The 23,176-nt window shown below is 57.2% G+C and overlaps 1 protein-coding gene across 1 annotated transcript in view; it reads left to right on the forward strand.

Annotated features, from left to right (window-relative positions):
• Positions 1–149: 149 nt before the first annotated feature.
• Positions 150–23,176, forward strand: part of SHMT1 (serine hydroxymethyltransferase 1) — a gene marked incomplete at its 5' end in the record, with an annotated part of 23,966 nt that continues 939 nt past the window's right edge. Inside the window, 11 exon segments of the mRNA NM_001101717.1 lie at positions 150–272; positions 7,452–7,566; positions 9,019–9,164; positions 11,846–11,961; positions 12,201–12,361; positions 17,634–17,715; positions 18,311–18,523; positions 20,009–20,125; positions 20,467–20,589; positions 22,234–22,350; positions 22,988–23,098. Of these exon segments, the coding sequence (NP_001095187.1) occupies positions 7,471–7,566; positions 9,019–9,164; positions 11,846–11,961; positions 12,201–12,361; positions 17,634–17,715; positions 18,311–18,523; positions 20,009–20,125; positions 20,467–20,589; positions 22,234–22,350; positions 22,988–23,098 (1,282 nt within the window).

Here is a 23,176-nt window from a genome sequence, read left to right on the forward strand (position 1 = left end):
CCTCTCCGCCGCAGCCAATAGGGCGGGCGCTTCAGTGGGCGGGGTTCCTCCTGGAAAGCGAGCTCTGATTGGGCGCGTTTGGGGGCGGGCCCAGGCTGGGGGCGGGCCCAACGGAAAGTACCAAGTGGAGCGCGAGCCGCCGCGCGCCAAGTTCGGGTTCCGCCGACTCCGCGGGTCACGTGGCGGGCCTGCCGCCGAGCGCGCGAGTGGACGGGTCGTGGACGGTCGTGGGAGCGGCGGCGCGGGACCGAGGCATACGGGTCCGCGTTCCGGTAGGGGAGACGGGCTCGGGTTCGCGGGCCTGGGGCGCGCTCGCCTCGCCGCCGGGCCGAGGGGTGGTGGGCTTTGAGCGGAGACCCACGCGCGCGAGCGGCCGCTCTCTGCAGCGCGATTTCTCTGCGGGAGCATTGTCGGTTAAAGAACAGCCCCTCGCCTCGCCCCATCATCCTCACAGCTCAGCGTCTCCCCTCCCTCCCTCCCCGCCCCCCCCATTTTACAGATAAAGCGAGGCCCGGAGAGGGGCACCCCACGTGGCAGAACCCGTCTGCGGCCGAACCCCAGCCCTCCAAGCCCGCGCTCCCCAGGCCGCGACGTGGTTCTCGCCTCTGGGTGCTCCCTGGGGCCCCGCGGGGGAGCGCTTGCACCTGCTGTTTGCACCCCGTCGCCAAACAAGCACCGCACTGTTAGGGCTCTTGGCCTGGGGCCCGTGCTTCGAAGTTCTGGGAGTTAACGTGACCCTTGGTCAGCCAAGGCTTGTGCGGGTGTGTGCCGGGACTGGAAACACCACTTGAGGATCTTGTGGGATCGCATCGTAGATTTTCTTACATAAGGGAGCATGCACAGTTTCTACTTAGCGTGGTGTTCTGGGGGAAAGCTTTGGAATGAGAGGTGAACCAGAAGTCAGACGCTGCCTCCTAGGACCCTGGGCGCTTAGCTCTCTGAGTTTATTGCCTGCAGCTTGTCGCTGTGTCAGGAGACGCCCGGCTTCTGTGTGGTGATGACCCAGGTCACGTTGGTGGCACAGGGGAGGTGATACAGGTGACTCTTTCCCCTGGCTCTTGAGGGTCCTGCCATGTGTCCCTGAAGTCCTGCACAGTGACCCTGGAGAAGTAGAACTAGACAGCACCGTAGTGACAGGGATGCCGCCGTAAGCTGTGTTGGACTCAGCAGGTGGCTCTGGATGGCTGTGGCTTTAGGACCGCAAGCTTCCTTAATAGCAATAATAATTAATGTTTTAATAAGAGTTAATACTTTGAATACTTTGCCTCCTCTCTTTTATTATTTTTTTGTAATTCACTTTATTTAGTAGGTAAAAAGACACACAGACACACACACACACAGGAGATCTTCCATCCACTGGCCCACAGTGGTTGGCCCTGGGCCGTGGCAAAGCTGGGACCTAAGTCCTTGAGCCATCACCTGCTGCATCCCAGCAGGAAGCTAGAATTGGAAGCGGACACAGGACCTGAACCCAGGTGGCCTGATAGGAGATGCAGGTATCCCAAGCGGCGTCTTGTTAACTGCCCAGCACTGTTCTGAGTGCTCTGGGCCTGGTGGCTTGTTGAATTCCTCCAGCAGCTTGAGGGCTGTGGCGATCCCCGAGACCAAGACACAGAGGTGCCGGCACCTGGGCTTGCATGGTGGTAAGCGGCAGAGCAGGATTCGAACCCGGACTCCGTGGCATCACCACGGCCCTCCCTCACTGCAGGGAAGAGGGGGAATTGGAGGTGGCCAGTGCCAGGCACTTGCTCTGTCACATAAGGAGACCCGATCCTCTCTGATTGGGTTTCTCTGGTCGTCAGTTTCGGATTTCACAGATGGATTGAGAAACAGCTTCAATCAGGGTTTTCTAGGGAACAGTTTGAGACTTGTAAAATATGCAGTGTAAAGACAAAAAAAAAAAAACCACATCCATTCTGCCCTGGGGCTGGCGTTGTGGTGCAGCAGGTTAAGCCACGTTGCCACACCACATCTCATCTGGGAGCACGGTTGCAGGTTTGAGCCCCAAGTTGTTCTGCTTCTGCTCCAGCTCCCTGCTAATGCCCCTGGGAAAGCAGCAGAAGATGCCCCACTGCTTGGGTCCCTCCCACCCAGGCGGGAGACCCCGTTGGAGTTCCTGACTCTGGCCTGGCCCAGCCCCGGCTGTTGGCAGCCGTTTGGGGAATGAACCAGCAGATGGAAGATCTCTCACTTTCACTCTCCGTCACTCTGCCTTTTAAAAGGTTGTCTGTTCTGACCTTGGGTTACCCTTGGACCTTGCAATCCCATCTCCTGTAACTCTGGTGTTTTCCCCAGGCTTCAGCCACGTGAGCCTGGGCTCTGACCTTGAGGAAGTCAAATTTCTTCCTCTCTTAGGGCTTTGCACTTGGTATTGCTCTGCCGGGGTTGCTGTCACTCCAAACCTCATGGACTTGGCCCCTTCTCACTGCTCAGGTATCAGCTCCGACACTTGGCATGGCAGTCTGAAGTGGCCCTCCCACCCGTTTAGGGTCCTCATAGCAGACAATACCAGCTGAAGCTATCTTGAGTATTTCTTTTTTAAAGATTTATTTATTTAAAAGGCAGAATTATAGTGAGAGAAATCTTCCCCCTGCTGGTTTACTCCCCAAATGGCTGCAACGGCTGGGTTGGGCCAGGCCAAAACCAGGAACCTGAAACTCCATCAGGGTCTGCCATGTGGTCAGCAGGGGCCCAAGCACTTGGGCCATCTTCTGCTGCTGTCCCAGGCACAATTGCAGGGAGCTGGATCAGAAGTGGAGCAGCAGGGACTTGAACCTGCAGCCATATAGGATGCTGATGTTGTAGGCGATGGCTCAACCCACTATGCCACAATGCTGGCCCCTGTGTATTTCTTGTTTATGTCTATCAGCTGTTTCTCACAAGAGCAGGGCCTCCTGCTGACACCTGCATTCCTGGTGCCTAGCTCTGTGCTGGGACACAGTGGATACTCAATAAGTAGTTGTTGGGGCAGGCGCTGTGGCGCAGAAGGGGAGGCTGCCACTTGCTAAGTCCACATCCCATTTGGAGTGCCAGTTTCAGTCCCTGCTGGTCCACTTCCAATCCAGCTTCCTGCTAGTGCACCTGGGAAGGCAGTAGAGGATGGCCCAAGTGCTTGAGCCCCTGCTACAGTGTGGGAGGCATTTGGGGTAGTGAACAAGCAGATAGCTCACCTGTTCTCTCTCTCTCTCTCTCTCTCTCTCTCTCTCTCTCTCTCTCTCTCTCTCTGTGTCACTGTGCCTTTCAAGTAGATGAAAATAAATAAGTAAACATTTGAAAAATAAACATGAATGAATGGTAGGCTAATAGCAGAGGAATAAAGTTCTTAAATATTAAAAGCTTATTTTGAAATAAACAGAATTACCAGAAGATTCAGCATTTCTACTGGGTATTAATCAGCATTTCCACTTCTGGGTATGTACTCAAAAGAGCTAACAGCAGAGGGAGTGGGTATTTAGCCCAGCAGTTCAGACGCCCAAATCCCACATCTGAGTGCCTGGGTTCAGTTTTTAGCTCTGACTTCCAACTCCAGCTCTCTGCTAACGCACACCAGAGACGCAGCAGTGATGGCTCAAGTGATAGGGCTCCTGCCATCCCCATGGGAGACCTGGATTGAGTTCCTGGCGCTGAGCTTGGACTCAACCCAGCCCTGGCCATTGTGGGCATTTAGGGAGTGAACAAGTGTATAGGAGCTGTTTGTCTATCTGTGTGTGTGTCTGTCTCTCTCTTTCTCTCTGACTACCTCTTAAATAATGTAGATCTGTATCTATTTATGGGAGAGAAGAGGGAGAGGGAGAGAATGTGCATATGTATTGTGGCACAGGGCATGCATAAGCTGCTGGGGTTTTGAGTTCTGTCTCTGATTCCAATCCAGCTTCCTGCTAATGTGCACTTTTAGCCTAAGTACTTGGGTCCTTGCCACCCACATGGGAAACCCAGATGAAGTTTTGTGTTTTTTTTTTAAATATTTATTTATTTATTTGAAAGGCAGAGATACAGAGAGGGAAGGAGAGAGAGATCTTCCATCCGCTGGTTCACTCCCCAAATGGCAGCAACAGTTGGGGTTGGGTCAGGCTGAAGCCAGGAGCCAGGAGCTTCTTCCAGGCCTCCCACGTGGGTGCAGAGGCCCAAGCACTTGGGCCATCTTCTACTGCTTTCCCAGGCCACAGCAGAGAGCTGGATCGGAAGAGGAACAGCTGGGACTTGAACCAGCGCTCATATGGGCTGCCAGCACTGTAGGCAGCGGCTTTACCTGCTATGCCACAGTACCGGCTAGCGTCTTAACCACCATGCCAAACATCAGCCCCTAAACTGTTGATTTCTTTTGGACGTTGTCCCATAAAGTTTTTACGAAGCATCAGTGATTTCACTGTTCTCTCCCCCAAGCTTAACCACAAATCTGCTCTTCTTGCTTTAATTGTAGCAGAAATTGTGTCGCTCTACTGGGGGCTTTTTCCAAACCGACGTCCTAGCCTTCTTACTGCCTCAAACTGGATCCTGTCCAGACGTGGTAGAACACGCTAGTGCGAGTTTACTTTTGGGGCCCAAAGTGTTTGAAACCCATGCGTACTAGTTTTTCTTATAATACACATTCCATGAACGTCTTGAGGACCAGCATATGTTCCGTAGCCCGCCTCCAGACTTCAAGAAAAGATGCTGGCCCGTGTGTCTTCTCTAAATACAGCCCTGGCTAAGAGTATTTTCCCTTTGCAGCCTAACAGGTGTATGTGTAGTCGCAGGACCCTGGTCTTGTGCCAAGTCAGAATTCCCCAGGGTGTGGTAGGTGCACTTGACATGAGACAAAACATCTGGAACTTGTTGTTTGAATGACAGGAAAGTGCGGGGTTCCTAAGGCTGTGGATTTGGTGAGTTCTTTGATCCCCAAAGGCATCGGGCACAAGGTGGAAGGCCCCAGGTGGTGAGTCCCATGACGGCCACGGCCAGGAGCTGAGCGAGGTCCTACGGGCACCTCTCACTCGGGGGCCGGGGTACAGCTGTGGCTCAAGTTAGTATCTTGGGTCAGGAAAAAGTGAGGGCAAAGGGGCAGTGAGTGTTTTGGCAGAAATGATCTCGGTGAGTCCCCGCGGCGGGAGGCAGGGGCTTGTCTCCCTGGGCAGGGTGGGGCTGCAGGCCCCTTCACCCAGCTGAACTCCACCTGCCCGACAGGAAGGGTCTCCAAATGGACTTTAGTTGTTTGGCGATTAAGAAATGTCCCCTGGGTGTTCCTGGTCACCCGCAAAAACTTTCTAACCTTGAGCAGTTAATATTTAAAGAAATGTTTCCCTTTGGAATTCAAGGGTCAACCGGCCTGTTGGGGCCATCGTGCTGGTTTATGGGGCTGGGTGTCACCCGCCAGACTGGACAGGGAGATGCAGGAAGCCTCGTGCCCATCCCCCACGCTCCTCCACGCCCCTCCCCTTCAGGCCCCTATGTGGGCCCAAGTGTTACTTTGCATTTTTTTTTTTTTTTTGGTTTTGGTTTTTTGACAGGCAGAGTGGACAGTGAGAGAGAGAGACAGAGAGAAAGGTCTTCCTTTGCCGTTGGTTCACCCTCCAATGGCCGCCGCGGCCGGCGCGCTGCGGCCGGCGCACCGCGCTGATCCGATGGCAGGAGCCAGGAGCCAGGTGCTTTTCCTGGTCTCCCATGGGGTGCAGGGCCCAAGCACCTGGGCCATCCTCCACTGCACTCCCGGGCCACAGCAGAGAGCTGGCCTGGAAGAGGGGCAACCGGGACAGAATCCGGCGCCCCGACCGGGACTAGAACCCGGTGTGCCGGCGCCGCTAGGTGGAGGATTAGCCTAGTGAGCCGCGGCACTGGCCCGTTACTTTGCATTTTTGCAGGTGTGGGCATAGCATATTTATTTTAATTTATTTGTCTGAGTGAGAGAGAACCCTCTGTCCTCTCTCAAATGCCTGCAGCGGCTGGGGACTGAATCCCAGAGCTGGGAATTCAGTCCAGGGTCCCGCGTGGGTGTCAGGAAACCAACTGCTTGAGCCATCCCCGCTGGAGCTGAAGCTGGGTGTCGAGCCCAGGCACTCCTATGTGGGACATGGGTGTCCTAACTTCAGCCTTTGTGGGTTTTTTTTGGTAAAATTTATTTATTTATTTGAAAGAGAGAGGGAGAGAAATCCCCCATCTACTGGTTCACTCCCCAAATAGCTACAACGGCCAGGGCTCAGTCAAGCCAAAGCCGGGAGCCAGGAGCTTCTTCCCTGTCTCCCTTGTGGGTGCAGGGGCCCAAGCACTTGGCCCATCTTCTGCTGCCTTTCCAGGTGCGTTAGCAGGGAGCTGGACCGGAAGTGGAGCAGCCAGGACTCAAAGTGGTGCCCATATGGGATGCTGGTGCCACAGCACCAGCCCCAACTTCAGGCTTCTTACTCTAGGCCTTCTAACTCCAAAATGTGGATGTATTTCTTCAAATGATGCTGTGTTTGTGTTAAAATCACAGCTACTGGCCAACGCTGTGGTGTAGTAGGCTATGCCTCTGCCTGTGGCACTGCCATCCCATATGGACGCCAGTTCAAGTCCCAGCTGCTCCACTTCCGATCCAGCTCTCTGCTGTGGCCTGGGAAAGCAGGAGAAGATGGCCCAAGTGCTTGGGCCCCTGCACCTGCGTGGGAGACCTGGAAGAAGCTCCTGGCTCCTGGCTTTGGATCAGCCCAGCTCTGGCCATTTAGGGAGTGAACCAATGGATAGAAGACCTCTCTCTCTCTGTCTCTCTGTGTCTGTCAGTCTGTCTGTCTGTCTCTCTCTCTCTGTAACTTTGCCTCAAATAAATAAATCACTTAAAAGAAAATCATGGCTACTTACAAAGCCCCAGCCAGGAGTGTCCTGGTTGGAGATAGCTGACTGCGCCCTTCTGCTAGCTCTGCCTGAGATAAGGGATGGTTGCTGTGACAGGGGACGGGGAGCCTGCTTGTGGCGATAGTTAGGTTTATCTGGCATATCATGCCGTGCGCGTATCCCGCAGTCCGGGCTGTCTCCTCTGGCCGACTCCCTTGCAGTGTAGACGTTCTTTCCACACCAGGCCTCCTGCCCACCGCTCCCTGGGCGGCGCCCCTTCCTCTCTGCCCCGCCCCTTCCTCTCTGCCCCGCCCCTTCCTCTCTGCCCTGCCCCTTCCTCTCTGCCCCACACAGCCCTGCACCTGCCTCTTCACCTTATCCTTGTCCCCAGGCGTCCTGGGCGCTTGCTTCCTTGTGGCCCAGCCTCCCCCAGAGGACGCCACGTGCAGCCAGGATGCCGGTCCGATTGGTCACTTGCTGTTGTCCGACCTCCGCAGTTGAGAAGGAACCAGGAGTTCCACGCGGTGGTTCCGCATTCGAATTTGCTCCGTCCTACAAGGCGATCCTGGGGGAAGAGGTTCCTCCGGCAACTCGGCAGGACGCAGAGGCTGTGATCAGCTCTGTCTGGATGTAACCTGGGCTTACGTGTGTCTTTCCTGCTTTTTGTGAAGGTGGCCTTGAACCAGCGTGATGGCGACCGCAGTCAATGGGGCCCCCAGGGACGCTGCCCTGTGGTCCTCACACGAACAGATGCTGGCCCAGCCCCTGAAGGACAGCGACGCAGAGGTGAGTGGGGCAGGGTCGTCACGGAGGTTTCTAAATCTGAGCTTCGTCTTTCTTTGACCTATTTATTTGAAAGGCAGAGAGAGACAGACAGACAGACACAGATCTGGTTGTTTCCCCCAAAAGGTCATGACAGCCAGGGCTGGGCCAGGCCAAAGCCAGGAGCCAGGAACTCCATCCAGGTTGGAAGCAGAATAGCAGGGGCTCGAACCGGCACTCCAGTATGGGATGCAGGCCTCACAGGTGGCGGCTCAACCCGCCATGCCACAACGCCAGCCCTGACATCTGAGGCCTTTGTTTAACTCTGTAGTTTGGGGGCCTGTGTTGTGGCGCAGCAAATCAAGTGGGCTGCCTGCAATGCCAGTGTCCTATATGAATGCTTGTTCGAGTCCCGGCTGTTCTACTTCCAATCCAGCTCCCTGTTAATGTGCCTGGGAAAGCAGTGGAAGATGGCCCGAGTGCTTAGGTCCCTGCCACACACATGTGGAATGTCTGGCTCCTGGCTTCGGCCTGGCCCAGCCCTGGCTGTTGAGGCCATTTGGTTAAAGAACCAGTAGATGGGGGGCCTGGCGCCATGGCTCACTTGGCTAATCCTCCACCTGCGGCGCCGGCATCCCATATGGGCACCGGGTTCTAGTCCTAGCTGCTCCTCTAACAGTCCAGCTCTCTGCTGTGGCCTGGGAGGGCAGTGGAGGATGGCCCAAGTGCTTGGGTCCCTGCACCTGCATGGGAGACCAGGAGGAAGCACCTGGCTCCTGGCTTCGGATCGGTGCAGCGCCGGCCGTAGCAGCCATTTTTGGGGTGAACCAACAGAAGGAAGACCTTTCTCTCTCTCTCTCTCTCTCTCTCTCACTGTCTGTAACTCTACCTGTCGAATAAATAAATTAAAAAAAATTTAAAAAGAAAAAAAAGAAGAACCAGTAGATGGAAGGTGTCTCTCTTTCTCCCCACCTTCATGTAACTCTGCCTTTTGAATAAATGAATAGATCTCAAACCCTGAACTCACTGACACAGCCACCCCAGTTCTCTCCAGACTCCCCAGCCCTCAGCGCCCACTGATCTCGTTTCTGTTTCTGGATTTGCTGAAGTACCATTTTTTTTTTTTTTTAAGATTTATTTAGTTGAGGGCAGAGTTACAGACAGACAGAGAGACAAAGAGAGATCTTCCATCTGCTGGTTTACTCCCCAAATGGTGACAATGGCTAGAGCTGGGCTGACCTGAAGCCAGAAGCTTCCTCCGGGTCTCCCAGGCGGGTGCAGGGGCCCAAGCACATGGGCCATCCTCCACTGCTTTCCCAGGCCACAGCAGAGAGCTGGATCAGAAATGGAGCTGCCAGGTCTCGAGCAGGCACCCATATGGGATGCTGGCACTAGAAGCAGCAGCTTTACCTGCTACACCGCAGCGCTGGCCCTGAGCTTTTCACCATAAATGCCTGGTGCCTGCTTTCTCCTAAGGTTTACGACATCATCAAGAAGGAGAGCAACCGGCAGAGGGTCGGCCTGGAGCTGATCGCCTCGGAGAACTTCGCCAGCCGTGCGGTTTTGGAAGCCCTGGGCTCCTGCTTAAATAACAAATACTCAGAGGGCTACCCCGGCCAGAGGTGAGTGGGTGAACTGAACTGCCCGGCACCCGGGCGCCGTCTGAGGGTCGGCGGTGAGTGTTAGGAAAGCCAAGCTCACCCCAAGTCCCCGGCTGTCTCAGAGCTCCCAGCATTTCTAGCTGCTCTTATGAGGGTGTTTCGGTGGCTTCCCTGTCTTTCCCCCCAACTTGATGAGTACAGGGATTCCCACCTGTGGAGAGGTGAGCCAGGTTGTTTCCTGGGCTCTGTGAGCTGTGAAAAACATCACTGCCGGCCCTAGCAGTGGTGGGTAAGGCTGCCACCTGCAGTGCCGGCGTCCCATATGGGCACTGGTTTGAGTCCCGGCTGCTCCACTTCCGATCCAGCTCTCTGCTATGGCCTGGGAAAGCAGTAGAAGATGGCCCAAGTCCTTGGGCCCCTGCACCACATGGGAGACCTGGAGGAAGCTCCTGGCTCCTGGCTTCGGATTGGATCAGCCCAGCTCTGGCCGTTGCAGCCATCTGGGGAGTAAACCAGCAAATGGAAGACTTTCTCTCTCTCTCTCTCTCTCTCTCTCTCTCTCTCTCTCTCTCTGCCTTCGTATAACTTTGCCTTTCAAATAAATAAATATTAAAAGAGCCACTGCCTTTTGGGGACATCCATTAGTCTCAGTAGCATTTCTGCTCTGCTGAGCTCTGACAGACAAGGGTAGTGGCCACCAAGGGGTAAGTGAGGGTCACTTGAAGACCGTGGTCCTGAACCCCTGGCCCAGAGCTGATTCCTGTGCACAGCCCGAGTGGCCAGGACTGAAGCTGGGAAACTGCTTGTGTTTGCTGAGTGCTTGCTATGTGTCAGTGCCATCAGTCCTGAGCGCTCCGTGTTCCGTATTCCGTTTACTCTGTACTTATGTGTTTATTCATTCAAAAGGCGGAGTGATAGCTTCCGTCTGCTGGTCTCCCGTGGGGGGCAGGAGCTCAAGTACTCTGGGCCCTCACCTGCCCCTCCCAGGCGCATTGGCAAGAAGCTGGATCAGAAACAGAGTGGAAAGGACTGTCCCAGGCCCTCGGATGTAGAATGTGGGGGTCCCAGGTGGAGGCTTAACCCGGGCTAGCACAACACCTGGCCCAAAGTTAGTATTTGAAAACAGTATCAGTCTAATAATGACTTTGCCTGATACAAACCTAGAAACAAAATTCCTGGCTTTTATTTTTACATCATATTGAGATGTAATTAATCTATTTAAGGGAGTGTATGATTCAATGGAAACCCCTTCTTTTTATTGTTGCAAAATTTCCGCTTTTTTTTTTTAAGATTTACTTTTTTATTTGAAAGGCAGAGTTTCACAGAGAAAAGGAGCGAGTGAGCGAGCGAGCGAGAGAGCGCGAGCTTCCATTTGCTTCTTCACTCCCCAAATGGCTGCAAAGGCCAGGGAGAGAGAGAGAGAGAGAGAGAGAGAGAGAGAGAGAGAGAGAGCGTGTGTGTGTGTGAGCGCTTCCATTTGCTGCTTCACTCCCCAATGGCTGCAAAGGCCAGGGCTGGTTCAGGTCAAAGCCGGGAGCCTGGAACTCCATTTGGGTCTCCCACCTGAGCGGCAGGGGCCCAAGCATTTGGGATCTTCTGCTGCCTTCCCAGGCACATTAGTGGGGAACTCGATCCGAAGTGGAGCAGCTGGGACTTGAGCCAGCACTCGCATGGGAGGCCGGCCTGCAAGCAGTGGCTTAACCCACTGTGCCACAGCAACCTGCCTCCGCGTTTAACCATTTCTAAGTGGGGTTGGACCTTGAAGATTTTATGCTAATAGAAATAAGCCATTCACAAGAAGGCAAATGGATGTGTGTATGACTCTTAAAAAAAAAAGTCTGCACCAGAACAAGCCTACCTCTGAATTCCGCTTTCCACGACCTTCCTGAGGCTCGCTCCCACTGCCTGGTCCCGCTCCCAGGAAGCGTGTGTAGCGGGTTACCCCTAGAAACAGGAAGCAGTCTGCCGGGGCCCGGGTGCAGACAGAATTTCGGCTTTGTCGGAGGAGGGAGTTCCGCAGGCCTGTGTGACAGCGTGCGTTCAGCCTGTGCTCATGGTGGCTCCCGGGCCATGTTCTCTGCCGCAGCGAGATAAACATTGATAAATACACGTGCATATTCTACCTGTGAAAGCTTGGTGTGTTCGAAGTGCGACAACTTTCTAGCTTGAGGCATTCTGATTATTGTTAGCTCACAGATCATCAAGGTGGTAAATTTGGCAAGGAATTAGGAAAAGTAGATTTTATTAGCAATGCAAAAAAATAAAAATAAGTTCATTTTTCACTTCCCCGGCCCAGCCTTCGACAGCCACCTGGTCCTCTGTGTCTCTCGCTTCTCTGGGGACCCTCGTAAGTGGAGCCCACGGCTTGTTTGAGGGACTCATCCCAGAGCTTTCTCTGCCGCTGGATCCCTCCTGTGACCGCTGTGGGCCACTTCCCTTGGCTTCGGTTCTTCCGTGACCTCCGGCCCCTTTGTGGGGTGTGTAGGGATTTCTTTCCTTTCTGAATCTGGACCCCCCCACCACCACCACCGATTTTCCTAGGCGCTCTGCTCACTGCTCGGCTGGCTCAGTCTACCGGATACCCACGGCGTTCACGGACCGACAGCGCATCGTGTCTCCCTCTGTTCCCTTGTCCCTGTCCTGAGCTGCCTGGGCCTGCTCCAGGCACGGCGCTGAGTCCGGCCTCTCCCTGTCCCCACCAGGTATTATGGCGGCACTGAGCATATCGATGAGCTGGAGACGCTGTGTCAGAAGCGGGCGCTGCAGGCCTACGGCCTGGACCCACAGTGCTGGGGCGTCAACGTGCAGCCCTACTCAGGTGACTGCCGCGTGGGACAGGCCTCGGGGTCACGGTCGCCCACGGGGGTCCCCAGGGCTCTCGGGCTCCCAGCTCTGGCGGTCCCCTGCCCCTGAACTTCCCCTCTGCTCATTCCCAGGTGGGACTGGTGCGGGGTTGGGGGTGGGGAGGAGATACATCCTGGGGCTCAGAGAAGGCAGGTGCCCCCCGGGGCGTCGCGGGTACGAGTGACCGTGGCACCCTCGCTCTGCTTGTTTCAGGCTCCCCCGCCAACTTCGCCGTGTACACGGCCCTGGTGGAGCCCCATGGGCGCATCATGGGTCTGGACCTGCCCGACGGGGGCCACCTGACCCACGGGTTCATGACGGACAAGAAGAAGATCTCGGCTACGTCCATCTTCTTTGAATCCATGGCCTACAAGGTGAGACAGGGCACGGCTGCCCTGGGCCCGCCCCCACCTCAGGCCACTCCTCGTTGCCCTGCCCTGGCAACCCCAGGCTCTTGGGGTCTGCTGGGGGCAGAGCAGGCGGAGGGCTGGGGGGCTGAGCAGAGGCCACCGGGACACAGGCGAAGGAGGCAGCGACTCGGGGGTTTGGACACAGCAGAGGTGGTGGCCTCTCCAGGACGCTGGCCGCAGCCCTCAGCGAGGGCCGTCCTAGCTCAGGGCCCCTGCAGAGCAGTGGGATCCCTGGCACAGGCGCTGACAGCAACAGCCCTGGATTCCACATCCGGGCCCTCTGTACCCCACTGTTGCACCCGCCACCCAGGGCTGGCCCCATCTGGCCACGCCAGTGTCAGCGAGGGGGCCGGGACCTTGGAGCCGGGGACCCAGGCAAACGTTTCTCACCTGGGCACGCCAGCCGTATAAACGGTGACTCGGAAGATGCCCGTGAGGTGCCTGGGCTGGGCGGGTGGGAAAGTCACCTGTGCCTTTTCCTCCTGTCCGGTGTTGTGATCCTTCCAGTAGCCACGTTCTTTGTCAAGGGCGTTGTCCCGGGTTACTCTCACAGTCGCCACCACAAGGGGCAGAAAGGTTGAGAAGCTGGGTCTGTTTACACTGGGCTAACTGTCAAACACACAACTTCCTCCTCTGATACAACTGACCAGGGCTGTGCGTGGGCACCCATGTCTGCGTGCACATGGTTGTCTGTTCTGAGAACCCAGCCCACGTCTCAGTTCTTCTCATTTCACCCAGGCCCTGTTATGTGCAAGGACTTTCGTTTCCATCCATGGACAGTCTAGATGTTTCCAGTCTCAAAGCTGCTCGCTGGCCTCGAGCTGGACTTTTTTTTTTTTTTTTTTTTTGACAGGCAGAGTGGACAGTGAGAGAGAGAGACAGAGAGAGAAAGGTCTTCCTTTTTGCCGTTGGTTCACCCTCCAATGGCCGCCGCTGCAGCCGGCGCACCGCGCTGATCCTGGCAGGAGCCAGGAGCCAGGTGCTTTTCCTGGTCTCCCATGGGGTGCAGGGCCCAAGCACCTGGGCCATCCTCCACTGCACTCCCTGGCCATAGCAGAGAGCTGGCCTGGAAGAGGGGCAACCGGGACAGAATCCGGCGCCCCAACCGGGACTCGAACCCGGTGTGCCGGCGCCGCAAGGTGGAGGATTAGCCTATTGAGCCACGGCGCCGGCTCATTTTTTTTTTTTTTTTTAAGATTTATTTTATTTATTTTTTATCAGAGTGACAGAGACACACAGACACAGAGAGAGATCTTCCATCTGCTAGTTCAGTCTCCAAAGGGCCAAGTGGCCAAGGCTGGGCCAAGCCAAAGCCAAGAGCTTGGAGCCCCATCCAGGTCCCCCACATGGGTAGCAGGGGCCCGAGCACTTGGGCCGTCTGTTGCTGCTTTCCCAGGTGCATTAGCAGGGATCTGGGTCGGAAGCAGAGAGGCTGGGACTTGAACAAGTGCTCATATGGGATGCCAGCGTCACAGGTTGTGGCCAGTTCCTGCTATTTTTTTCACTATTGAGCGAATGGTGGCAAGGTGTTCCTTACACCTGAGGCGTGGGAGCCTGGTGCCTTCTGGGCCAGGGGCCTTTGATCCCTGAGGATTTTGTCCCTGGCATGTGGAAGTCCTGCCCTGTGCCCCAGTTCCCTCCAGCTGTTCCCGTTGTTGACTGCAGGACACAGGCCTCAGCCCCGGGGCCACTGCTGGGGCCAGGGACGGGGCTGGGGCCCGGGCCAGCTTGGGCAGCGGCAGGCACAGGTCACCCCTCAGTGGGCAGAGAGGCGGAGACGGGCCCCATTGGCCTCTACCAGCAGTCAGGCGGCCCTGCCCCTGCCCTGTGGGGCTGTGGGGTTGGGGTTAAAGGCCGTCCCAGGGCCGCAGTCTTGCCTGCCTGCCCTGTCTCCCTTCGGGCTTTCTTCTACCCTCTGGGCAATGGTGCCGGGCCGGGCTGGGCGGGGCAAGCAGCAGCGCCGCCGTCCCCAGGCCGCCCCAGCTCTGCCTGCTCCTGCCCCCTCCCACTAAGCTGTCCACTGTCACCCAGTCAGATGTGACTGAGGGGCTCTTGTCCTGTCCTCCACCTCTGCGCCGTTAGACACGCCTTGAATTCTCCCAGGGGCTGTTGTATTGCCTCGTTTTCAAGAATGAAAAAGAACAGGAGGTGAACATTTGGCTTAGCAGTCAGGACGCTGCTGGGGACGGCGCGTATCCCATACAGGAGAGCCTGGGTTTGGGTCCTGGCTCCACTCCCAATGCCAGCCTCTTGCCCGTGTGCATGCTGGGAGGTAACAGGCCATGGCTCAAGTACTTAGGTTTCTGCCACCCAAGTGGAAGGCCCGGATGGAGTTCCTGGCTCCTGGCTTTAACCTGGCCCAGCCACGACTTTGTGAACGAAAAAAGTTGTTAAAACCATGAAAGAAATACTTTTTTAAAAAAGGAAAAAAACAAACTTTTTTTTTAAAAGATCCATTTATTTATTTATTGGAAAGGCAGAGTGAGAGAGAGGTATTTTTCTTCTATCTACTGGCTCACTTCCCAAATGGCTGCAATAGCTGGGGCTGGCCCTGCTGAAGCCTGGAGCCAGGAACTCCATCCAGGTCTCCCCATGGGCGGCAGAAACTCAAGCACTTAGCGTCCTCTGCTGATTCCCAGGTGCACTAGCAGGGAGCTGGACTGGAAGTGGGGCAGCCGGGACGCCAGCCAGGGCTCCTTCATGCGATGCAGGCGTCACTAGCTGCGGCTTAATCCACTGCACCCAAGGCCGGCCCTGGAGAAGCGAAACTCAACTCCACAAGTTTAAAATGCAAAATGTGGAAGGAGAAAGCAGCAGCAGGTTTTGTTTTTATTTTTGTTTTGTTTTGTTCTGGTGGGAGGGAAATGATGAATTTTTTCTAAAAATTAGAGTTGTGTCCATGTTTTAGAATTGGGCCTCAGCTGCTGGCATGCTGTCAGCCCAACAATCTCTTTGCTGAGTTCCAGAGGCTGAGAAACACCTTAAAGCAAAGTACCTGAGGCCACAAATGGCCCCTCTTTTTTTTTTTTTAAGATTTATTTATTTATTTATTTGAAAGGCAGAGTTAGAAAGGAAGAGAGAGAGAGAGGTCTGAGCTAATCCGAAGCCAGGAGCCAGGAGCTTCTTCCAGGTCTCCCACATAGGTGCAGGGGCCCAAGGACTTGGGCCATCCTCCAGTGATTTCCCAGGCCATAGCAGAGAGCTGAATTGGAAGTGGAGCAGCCGGGACTGGAACCGGTGCCCATATGGGATGCCAGCACTGTAGGCAGTGGCTTTGCCCGCTACGCCACAGCACCAGCCCCCACAAATGGTCCTTCAACCTGACTTTGGGCACGGCCTTGGTTCCTGTGACCTGGCACACGGCACGTGTGACTGCAGCGAGTTGTCAGGGCTTTTTGTGTTCAGGGACCTAAAACTTGTTGTCGCGGGTGGGCCCTGGTGGGACCGAGCAGCTGAGCCGTGCGAGGGCTGCGGCTGGGGAGGGAGCATCCGAACACGGGTGTTGTCTGCCCACCTCCTCCCAGAAGCCCCCGTGTCCCAGACCCCAGGGCCGTTCCCTCTGTGACCGCCTTAGATTGTGTTCCGTCACCTGGGCTCCCTCCAGCAAATGCTATGTGTTTCACAGTTGGATCCACCACTCAGTGGAGTTGACCTTTTCCCTTTAATTTTTTTTTTTTTTTTGACAAATTTTTACCACCAAAGAATGATGGGGTACACAGTAATGTTACATAAGAGTACTTCTGGATCATTTTATCAGCATCTCCCTCTCCTTAAATACTTAGCGCTTACCCCTCCTGCACCACCTCCCCGTCCCCTGATAGCCCCCATTCTTCTTTTGCTTTGCTTAGATTTTGAAGATTTATTGGGGCTGGCACTGTGGTGTAGTAGGTTAAGCCTCTGCCTACAGTGCCAGTTCAAGTCCCGGCTGCTCCACTTCCAATCCAGCTCCCTGCTGATGGCCTGGGGAAGCAGCGGAAGATGGCCCAAGCGCTTAGGCCCCTGCATCTATGTGGCTCCTGGCTTCGGATCAGATCACTCCAGCTCCTGCTGTTGCAGCTATCTGGGGAGTGAACCAATGGATAGAAGACCTCTCTCTCTGTTTCTCCCTCTCTGTCTGTAACTCTGCCTCTCAAATAAATAAATCTTTTTTTTTTTTTTTGGAGAAAGATTTTTATTGCAAAAAGATTTCCAAAATAAGATTTATTTATTTATTCATTTATTTGAAAGTCAGAGTTATATGGGCCGGCGCCGCGGCTCAATAGGCTAATCCTCCACCTAGCGGCGCCGGCACACCGGGTTCTAGTCCCGGTCGGGGCGCCGGATTCTGTCCCGGTTGCCCCTCTTCCAGGCCAGCCCTCTGCTGTGGCCAGGGAGTGCAGTGGAGGATGGCCCAGGTGCTTGGGCCCTGCACCCCATGGGAGACCAGGAAAAGCACCTGGCTCCTGGCTCCTGCCATCGGATCAGCGCGGTGCGCTGGCTGCAGCGCGCCGGCCGCGGCAGCCATTGGAGGGTGAACCAATGGCAAAGGAAGACCTTTCTCTCTGTCTCTCTCTCTCTCACTGTCCACTCTGCCTGTCAAAAAAAAAAAAAAAAAAAAAAAAAAAGAAAGTCAGAGTTATATATAGAGAGATCTTCCTTCTGCTGCTTCTGTAGCAGCCAGGTCTGGACCAGGCTGAAGCCAGGAGCCAGGGGCTTCACCCGGGTCTCCCATGCGGGTGCAGGGGTCCAAGCACTTGGGCCATCCTCCACTGCTTTTCCCAGGCCACAGCAGAGAGCTGGATTGCAAGTGGTGCAGCCGAGTCTCGAACTGGCCCCCGTAACGCCAGCTCCCTCCCTCCCTCCTTGCCTTCCCCCTCTGCTCTGCCTCTGTGAGGTCCATTGTCCGAGACCGCCCACGTGTGGGTGAGGTCACGCGTGTTTGTCCCTGTGCTTCTGGCCCATCTCACTCGGCACAGCGTCCTCTCGCTTCTCCGTGCTTTCCCAAAGGGGAGCCTTGCCTTCTCTCCAGCCTGAACCGTGCTCCACTGCTGCGCGTGCACGTCCTGTTCTCCATCCGTGCGTCTGCCGGGGGCAGTGGGCAGGGAACCCGGGGCATCCCGGGTGTGTGAGGGACGCTCTCGGCGGCCCACCCCGTACCTGCCTCAGCCTCCTCCGGACAGGCCCCGACTGTCCCGGATTGTGGAGCGCGGTGTTGCTGGAGACGTGAGCCCCAGCCCGTGTCCCCAACGCTCCCCAGGTGAACCCAGACACTGGCTACATCGACTACGACCGGCTGGAGGAGAACGCGCGCCTCTTCCACCCGAAGCTGATCATCGCAGGTGCAGTGGGGGCGGGCGGGGTGGGGAGTGGCCGCGCCTCCTGGAGCAGCCGAGCCTCCTTGGTCACGCCTCCTAGGGTGGCCACACCTCCTAGAGCAGCCACACCTCCTAGGTTACACCTCCTAGGGTGGCCACGCCTCCTAGGTCACACCTCCTAGGGCGGCCGCGCCTCCTAGGTCACACCTCCTAGGGCGGCCCTGCCTCCTAGAGCAGCCACACCTCCTAGGTTACACCTCCTAGGTTACACCTCCTAGGGCGGCCACGCCTCCTAGGCTGGCCACGCCTCCTAGGCGGCCACGCCTCCTAGAGAGCAGGTGCAGGACCCTGCGCTCCGTGCCAGCTTCTGCCTGGGAGCGCTGAGCCGCGAGTGTTTGCGAGGTGCAGTAAGGTCGGAGGGCTGTCAGCGAAGCACCTGGACGTGTGGACCCCTGCCGCTGGGGGCCGGCGTGGCCACCGCGACCCTGAGGCGGCAGACCGGGGCCGCCTCCCCTTCTGCTCCCAGGGGTCCCAGGGGAGGCCCCTCCGCAGATGGCCGCGCGGCTGCCCCGGCTGCCCGCCACCCCAGCGGCCTGACTGTGCCACTCCCCGCCCTCAGGAACCAGCTGCTACTCCCGGAACCTGGACTACGGGCGGCTCAGGAAGATAGCGGACGAGAACGGGGCCTACCTCATGGCCGACATGGCGCACATCAGCGGGCTGGTGGCGGCCGGCGTGGTGCCCTCCCCCTTTGAGCACTGCCACGTGGTGACCACCACGACCCACAAGACGCTGCGAGGCTGCCGGGCCGGCATGATCTTCTACAGGAGAGGTGCGTGCCCAAGGGTGGGGAGGGGCAGATTAGCAACCCAGGGGGCGGGGCCAGGCGGATTAGCAACCCTGTGCCTTTTGCTCACCTGATCCTCCCAGGAAGTAGGTGTGTGAATGGCCGGAAGGTGTGCCTGGCCATCAAGGGGCTGCAGGGAGGCCTCGCAACGGTGTGTGATTTGGGTGAACTTAACTGTGGTCCCACATGTTTCTCAAGAAAGACTCACAGTAACCAAACTATAAGACACTGATGTATAAACCTCAACATGAGTTGAATCGTTCCGAGTTTCTCTGTCCAGGACCTTGCACCCTGCCTCTGGACCCTCCCCTTGTCCCAGGGCTCTCCTGGCTGGGGAGACCGCGCTAGGGGTCAGGTCATCATTGAGCCTGTGGGGAGACCTGATGCACTGACCCTGCGTCAGAAAAGCCAGCCCCCTGGCCACTTGGCTGGGGCCAGACCCAGCCGGCCGCCCGGTGCCTCGTTGCTCTGGGCCGCCCTGAGCACCGTCCTTACATGTGGAGATGCTGCTGAGGCAGGGAGCCCTTCCTGCCTGCCCAGGAGACGTGTTTTCTCCACTGTTGATGTGATTCTTCTTTTTTAAGATTTTATTTATTTATTTATTTGTGAGGTAGAGTTACAGTGAGAGGGAGAGACAGAGAGAGAGGTCTTCCATCTGCTGGTTCACTCTCCAATTGGCTGCAGCAGCTGGAGCTGTGCTGATCCGAAACCAGGAGCCAGGAGCTTCTTCCGGGTCTCTCTAGCAGGTGCAGGGTCCAAGGACTTGGGCCATCTTCTACTGCTTTCCCAGGCCACAGCAGAGAGCTGGATGGGAAGTGGAGCAGCCGGGACTTGAACCGGTGCCCATGTGGGATGCTGGCACTGCAGGCGGCAGCTTTACCCGCTACACCACAGCGCTGGCCCCTACAGTAGCCTTTAGGGTGACCATCATGGCGCCTGCCTTGTAAGATGCCGGTCTTCGCTGGTGCAGTCTCAGTGCAGGAACCCGCCCGCTCGTTTCCGGGCTCACCTAGGGTCAGGCTCAGAAGCGAGGCCGTCGGGAGCCCAAGATACCCGAAGCAGCTCCCTTTCCAAGAACAAAGGCTTGTTCATCTCACAGCGTTTGCAAGTTCAAGTCCAAGAGGAGTTGCGCTGGGGGGGGGGGGCGGGGGGGAGGCAGCAGGCGGCAATGGCAGAGCGAGTGTGGAGGAAGACTCTTGGTGAGCCAGGTGGGAGAGAGGGGCTTGGCCTGACTATGGCGTTCATGACCAATCCCTCCCTAGACCTACCTGCCGAGGGCACACCCCCCGGGAACCTGGGACTTCCCACTAGGCCCGCCCCCTAAACACCGCCATTGGATTACGTCCCTGCCCTCTTCACACCATTAGCCTGGGACCCGGTCTGCATGCCACGTCCCTGTCCCTTTCAAACTGCGGTGAAGGGGGGACCGGGACAGCTTCCAGGAGCCGATCTCGTGTTCCTCTCACCCAGGAGTGCGCAGCGTGGACCCCAAGACTGGCAAAGAGATCCTGTACAACCTGGAGTCGCTCATCAACTCCGCCGTGTTCCCGGGTCTGCAGGGCGGCCCCCACAACCACGCCATCGCAGGTAAGGCGTCAGCAAGCCCGGCCCGGCACCTTGGGGTGGCCCTCAGGGCTGCGGTGGAGGGGACCTTCAGCCGTGGCGGCTTCCGTGTGTCTGTGGTCCCTGACTGCCACCCTTCAGCTCAGGGCCGCCACTCAGCTGTTCCCACCGGCACTGATCAGAGGCCCTGCGCTGGGGGCAGGTGCACAGGTCTTGCGCTTCTGTCCCTCCCTTGTTTGCGGCCCTCTGACTGAACGCCGGGACCCCTGCTCCCTGCTTCTGCGCCCTAGGGGCTTGCACAGAATCGAGGGCTGCCTTCCTGCGCGTGCCCCGGTGGAGGTTCTGATTCTGTCCTCCCCACGCAGGGGTCGCCGTGGCCCTGAAGCAGGCCATGACTCCGGAGTTCAAGGAGTACCAGCGCCAGGTGGTGGCCAACTGCAGGGCCCTGTCCGCAGCCCTCGTGGAGCTGGGGTACAAGATTGTCACAGGTACGGACAGGTCCGCGTGCACCGGGGTGTGGCCTGGGAGGGCGTGGCCCCTTTGTGGCCCTCCGGCCCACCTGCCGCCGTTCCATCTGCAAAGGCGACGGGAACCGTAGCTGCCACTTGTCACCTGTCCGTCCTCAGAGCCCCTGGCGCTCACCTGAGTGCTCCGGCTGTGGCGGTCACACCCCTGGGAGGTGGCAGGTGGAGTGGCAGAGGGCACCGTCTCACTGAAGTGTCTCTGCCCCGTTGGGGTGGGGGTTTGGGGGGCAGGGCCGGGTCTCTGCTGGGAGGTGGCTTCCCAGGCGAGGGCCCCATTCCAGGTGCACCGTCCACTCACAGGCACGGCTGCTTCCCACAGGGAAGGCAGTGTTTTTCTCACGGCACGAGCTGCGGCATTGGGGTGGCCCAGGGGCTGGGGTGGCCGGGGGCTCCACCGGGCTGTGTCCAGGAGACGCAGAGCTGGCAGAGGCTGGACAGCCACTCCCTGTCCTGCTCTGCCTCACTTCCCCTCTGTCCTTTCTGCTCACCCCCCACGGCTTCAAGTAAGCAAGCCCTAGAGGCCCCCACGTGGCTGTGACCTTCAAGGTCCCTCAGGTCACTGTTTCTCAAACTTGGAGGCACACATGAACCCCCTGGGGATTCTGTGAAAAGGCGGGTTAGGAGCTGGCCTCGTGGTGCAGCCGGTTAATCCTCCACCTGCAACGTCAGCATCCCATATGGGCGCTGGTTCGGATCCCAGCTGCTCCACTTCCAATCCAGCCCCCTGCTGTTGTACCTGGCCCAAGTACCTGGCCCCTGTACCCAGGTGGGAGACCCAGATGGAGTTCCAGGCTCCTGGCTTCAGCCTGGCCCAGCCCCAGCCATTGTAGTCATTTGGGGAGTGAAGCAATGGATGGAAAAATCTTTCTCTCTCTCTCTCCCTCTCCCTCTCCCTCTAACTCTGCCTTTCAAGTAAATAAAACAAATCTTTAGAAAAAAGAGAACAGGTAGCTTAGCAGCTCTGAAGTGGGAGCTGCAAAGATTTTTTTTTTAATATTTTGTTTATTTCCTTGAGAGACAGAGTTATAGATAGGGCGAGACAGAGATCTTCCATCTGCTGCTTCACTCCCCAGATGGCCATAATGACTGGGGCTGGGCCAGGCCGAAGCCGGGAGTCGGGAGCTTCTTCCAGGTCTCCCGTGTGGGTGGCAGGGCCCCAGACATTCAGGCTGCTGCTTTTCCAAGGCCACTAGCACGGAGCTGGGTTGGAAGTGGAGCAGCTGGGGCTTGAACCGGAGCCCACAGGGGACACCGGCGACACAGGCGCCTATGCCAGCCCCAGAGCTGGCGGGTGGCAAGACTCCCAGCGAGTGTCGGGAGCCCACGCCTCCTCCGCTCCCTGGCCTGCCCTTGTCCACTGTGCTTTCTGAGGGTGCCAAAGATGGAGGCAGATGGTGGCTGTGAACGCCCCGCCTCTGGGGCTCCACCTCCCCTGTTGGCAGGCCCCTGGCATCTGAGCTCTGCAGGTGTTGAACATTCTAGGCGCGTTCCCTTTGCTGGCCTCACCCGCTGCACCCCTTGGGCGCCCACTCAGGCTCCTCAGAACAGAGGTCCTTCCCTGGGCACTGACTGGGCCCTCAGCATGTGTGTGTTCGACTCTGGTTCCAGGTGGTTCTGACAACCATTTGATCCTCGTGGATCTCCGTTCCAAAGGCACAGATGGCGGGAGGGCGGAGAAGGTGCTGGAAGCCTGCTCTATCGCCTGCAACAAGAACACCTGCCCAGGTGAGACTCCCCCGGGCCGCCTTTCCCACACCTCTCCTCTCCCACGTGCGCTGCCCCTGGCCAGAGGTGAAGCCGACGGCCGTTATTTGCCCTTTGAGGACACAGACCGGCTAAACCTTGGCTCTCTCCACACCCACTCCTTGGGACGTGGCCCTCACCCTGCTGGGAGCCCAAAGGAGGAGGTTGACCGGATGCGGCTGCATCACGGGCAGTGGCTTCACCTGCGGCGCCACAACGCCGGCCCCATTTTTTTTTTTTTTTAATTATTCTGTTTGGCCGGCGCCATGGCTCACTAGGCTAATCCTCCGCCTTGCGGTGCCGGCACACGGGGTTCTAGTCCTGGTTGGGGCGCCGGATTCTATCCCGGTTGCCCCTCTTCCAGGCCAGCTCTCTGCTGTGGCCCGGGAGTGCAGTGGAGGATGGCCCAAGTCCTTGGGCCCTGCACCCCATGGGAGACCAGGAGAAGCACCTGGCTCCTGCCTGTGGCTCGGCGCGGTGCACTGGCCGCAGCATGCCGGCAGCGGCGGCCATTGGAGGGTGAACCAACGGCAAAGGAAGACCTTTCTCTCTGTCTCTCTCTCTCTCACTGTCCACTCTGTCAAAAAAAAAAAAAAAAATTATTCTGTTTGTTTTCAAGGTGACAAGAGTGCACTGCGGCCTAGCGGCCTGCGGCTGGGTACCCCAGCGCTGACATCCCGGGGGCTCCTGGAAAAAGACTTCCAGAAAGTGGCGCACTTCATCCACAGAGGTGAGGACGAGGGGTCGCGTGCTGGCGGCCCGGGAGCAAGCGTCCCCGCTGCTGGAGGGGCTTCTGTGTCAGGGCCGA

This window comes from Oryctolagus cuniculus, chromosome 17, assembly GCF_964237555.1.
Source record: "Oryctolagus cuniculus chromosome 17, mOryCun1.1, whole genome shotgun sequence".
Classification (NCBI taxonomy): Eukaryota; Metazoa; Chordata; class Mammalia; order Lagomorpha; family Leporidae; genus Oryctolagus; species Oryctolagus cuniculus.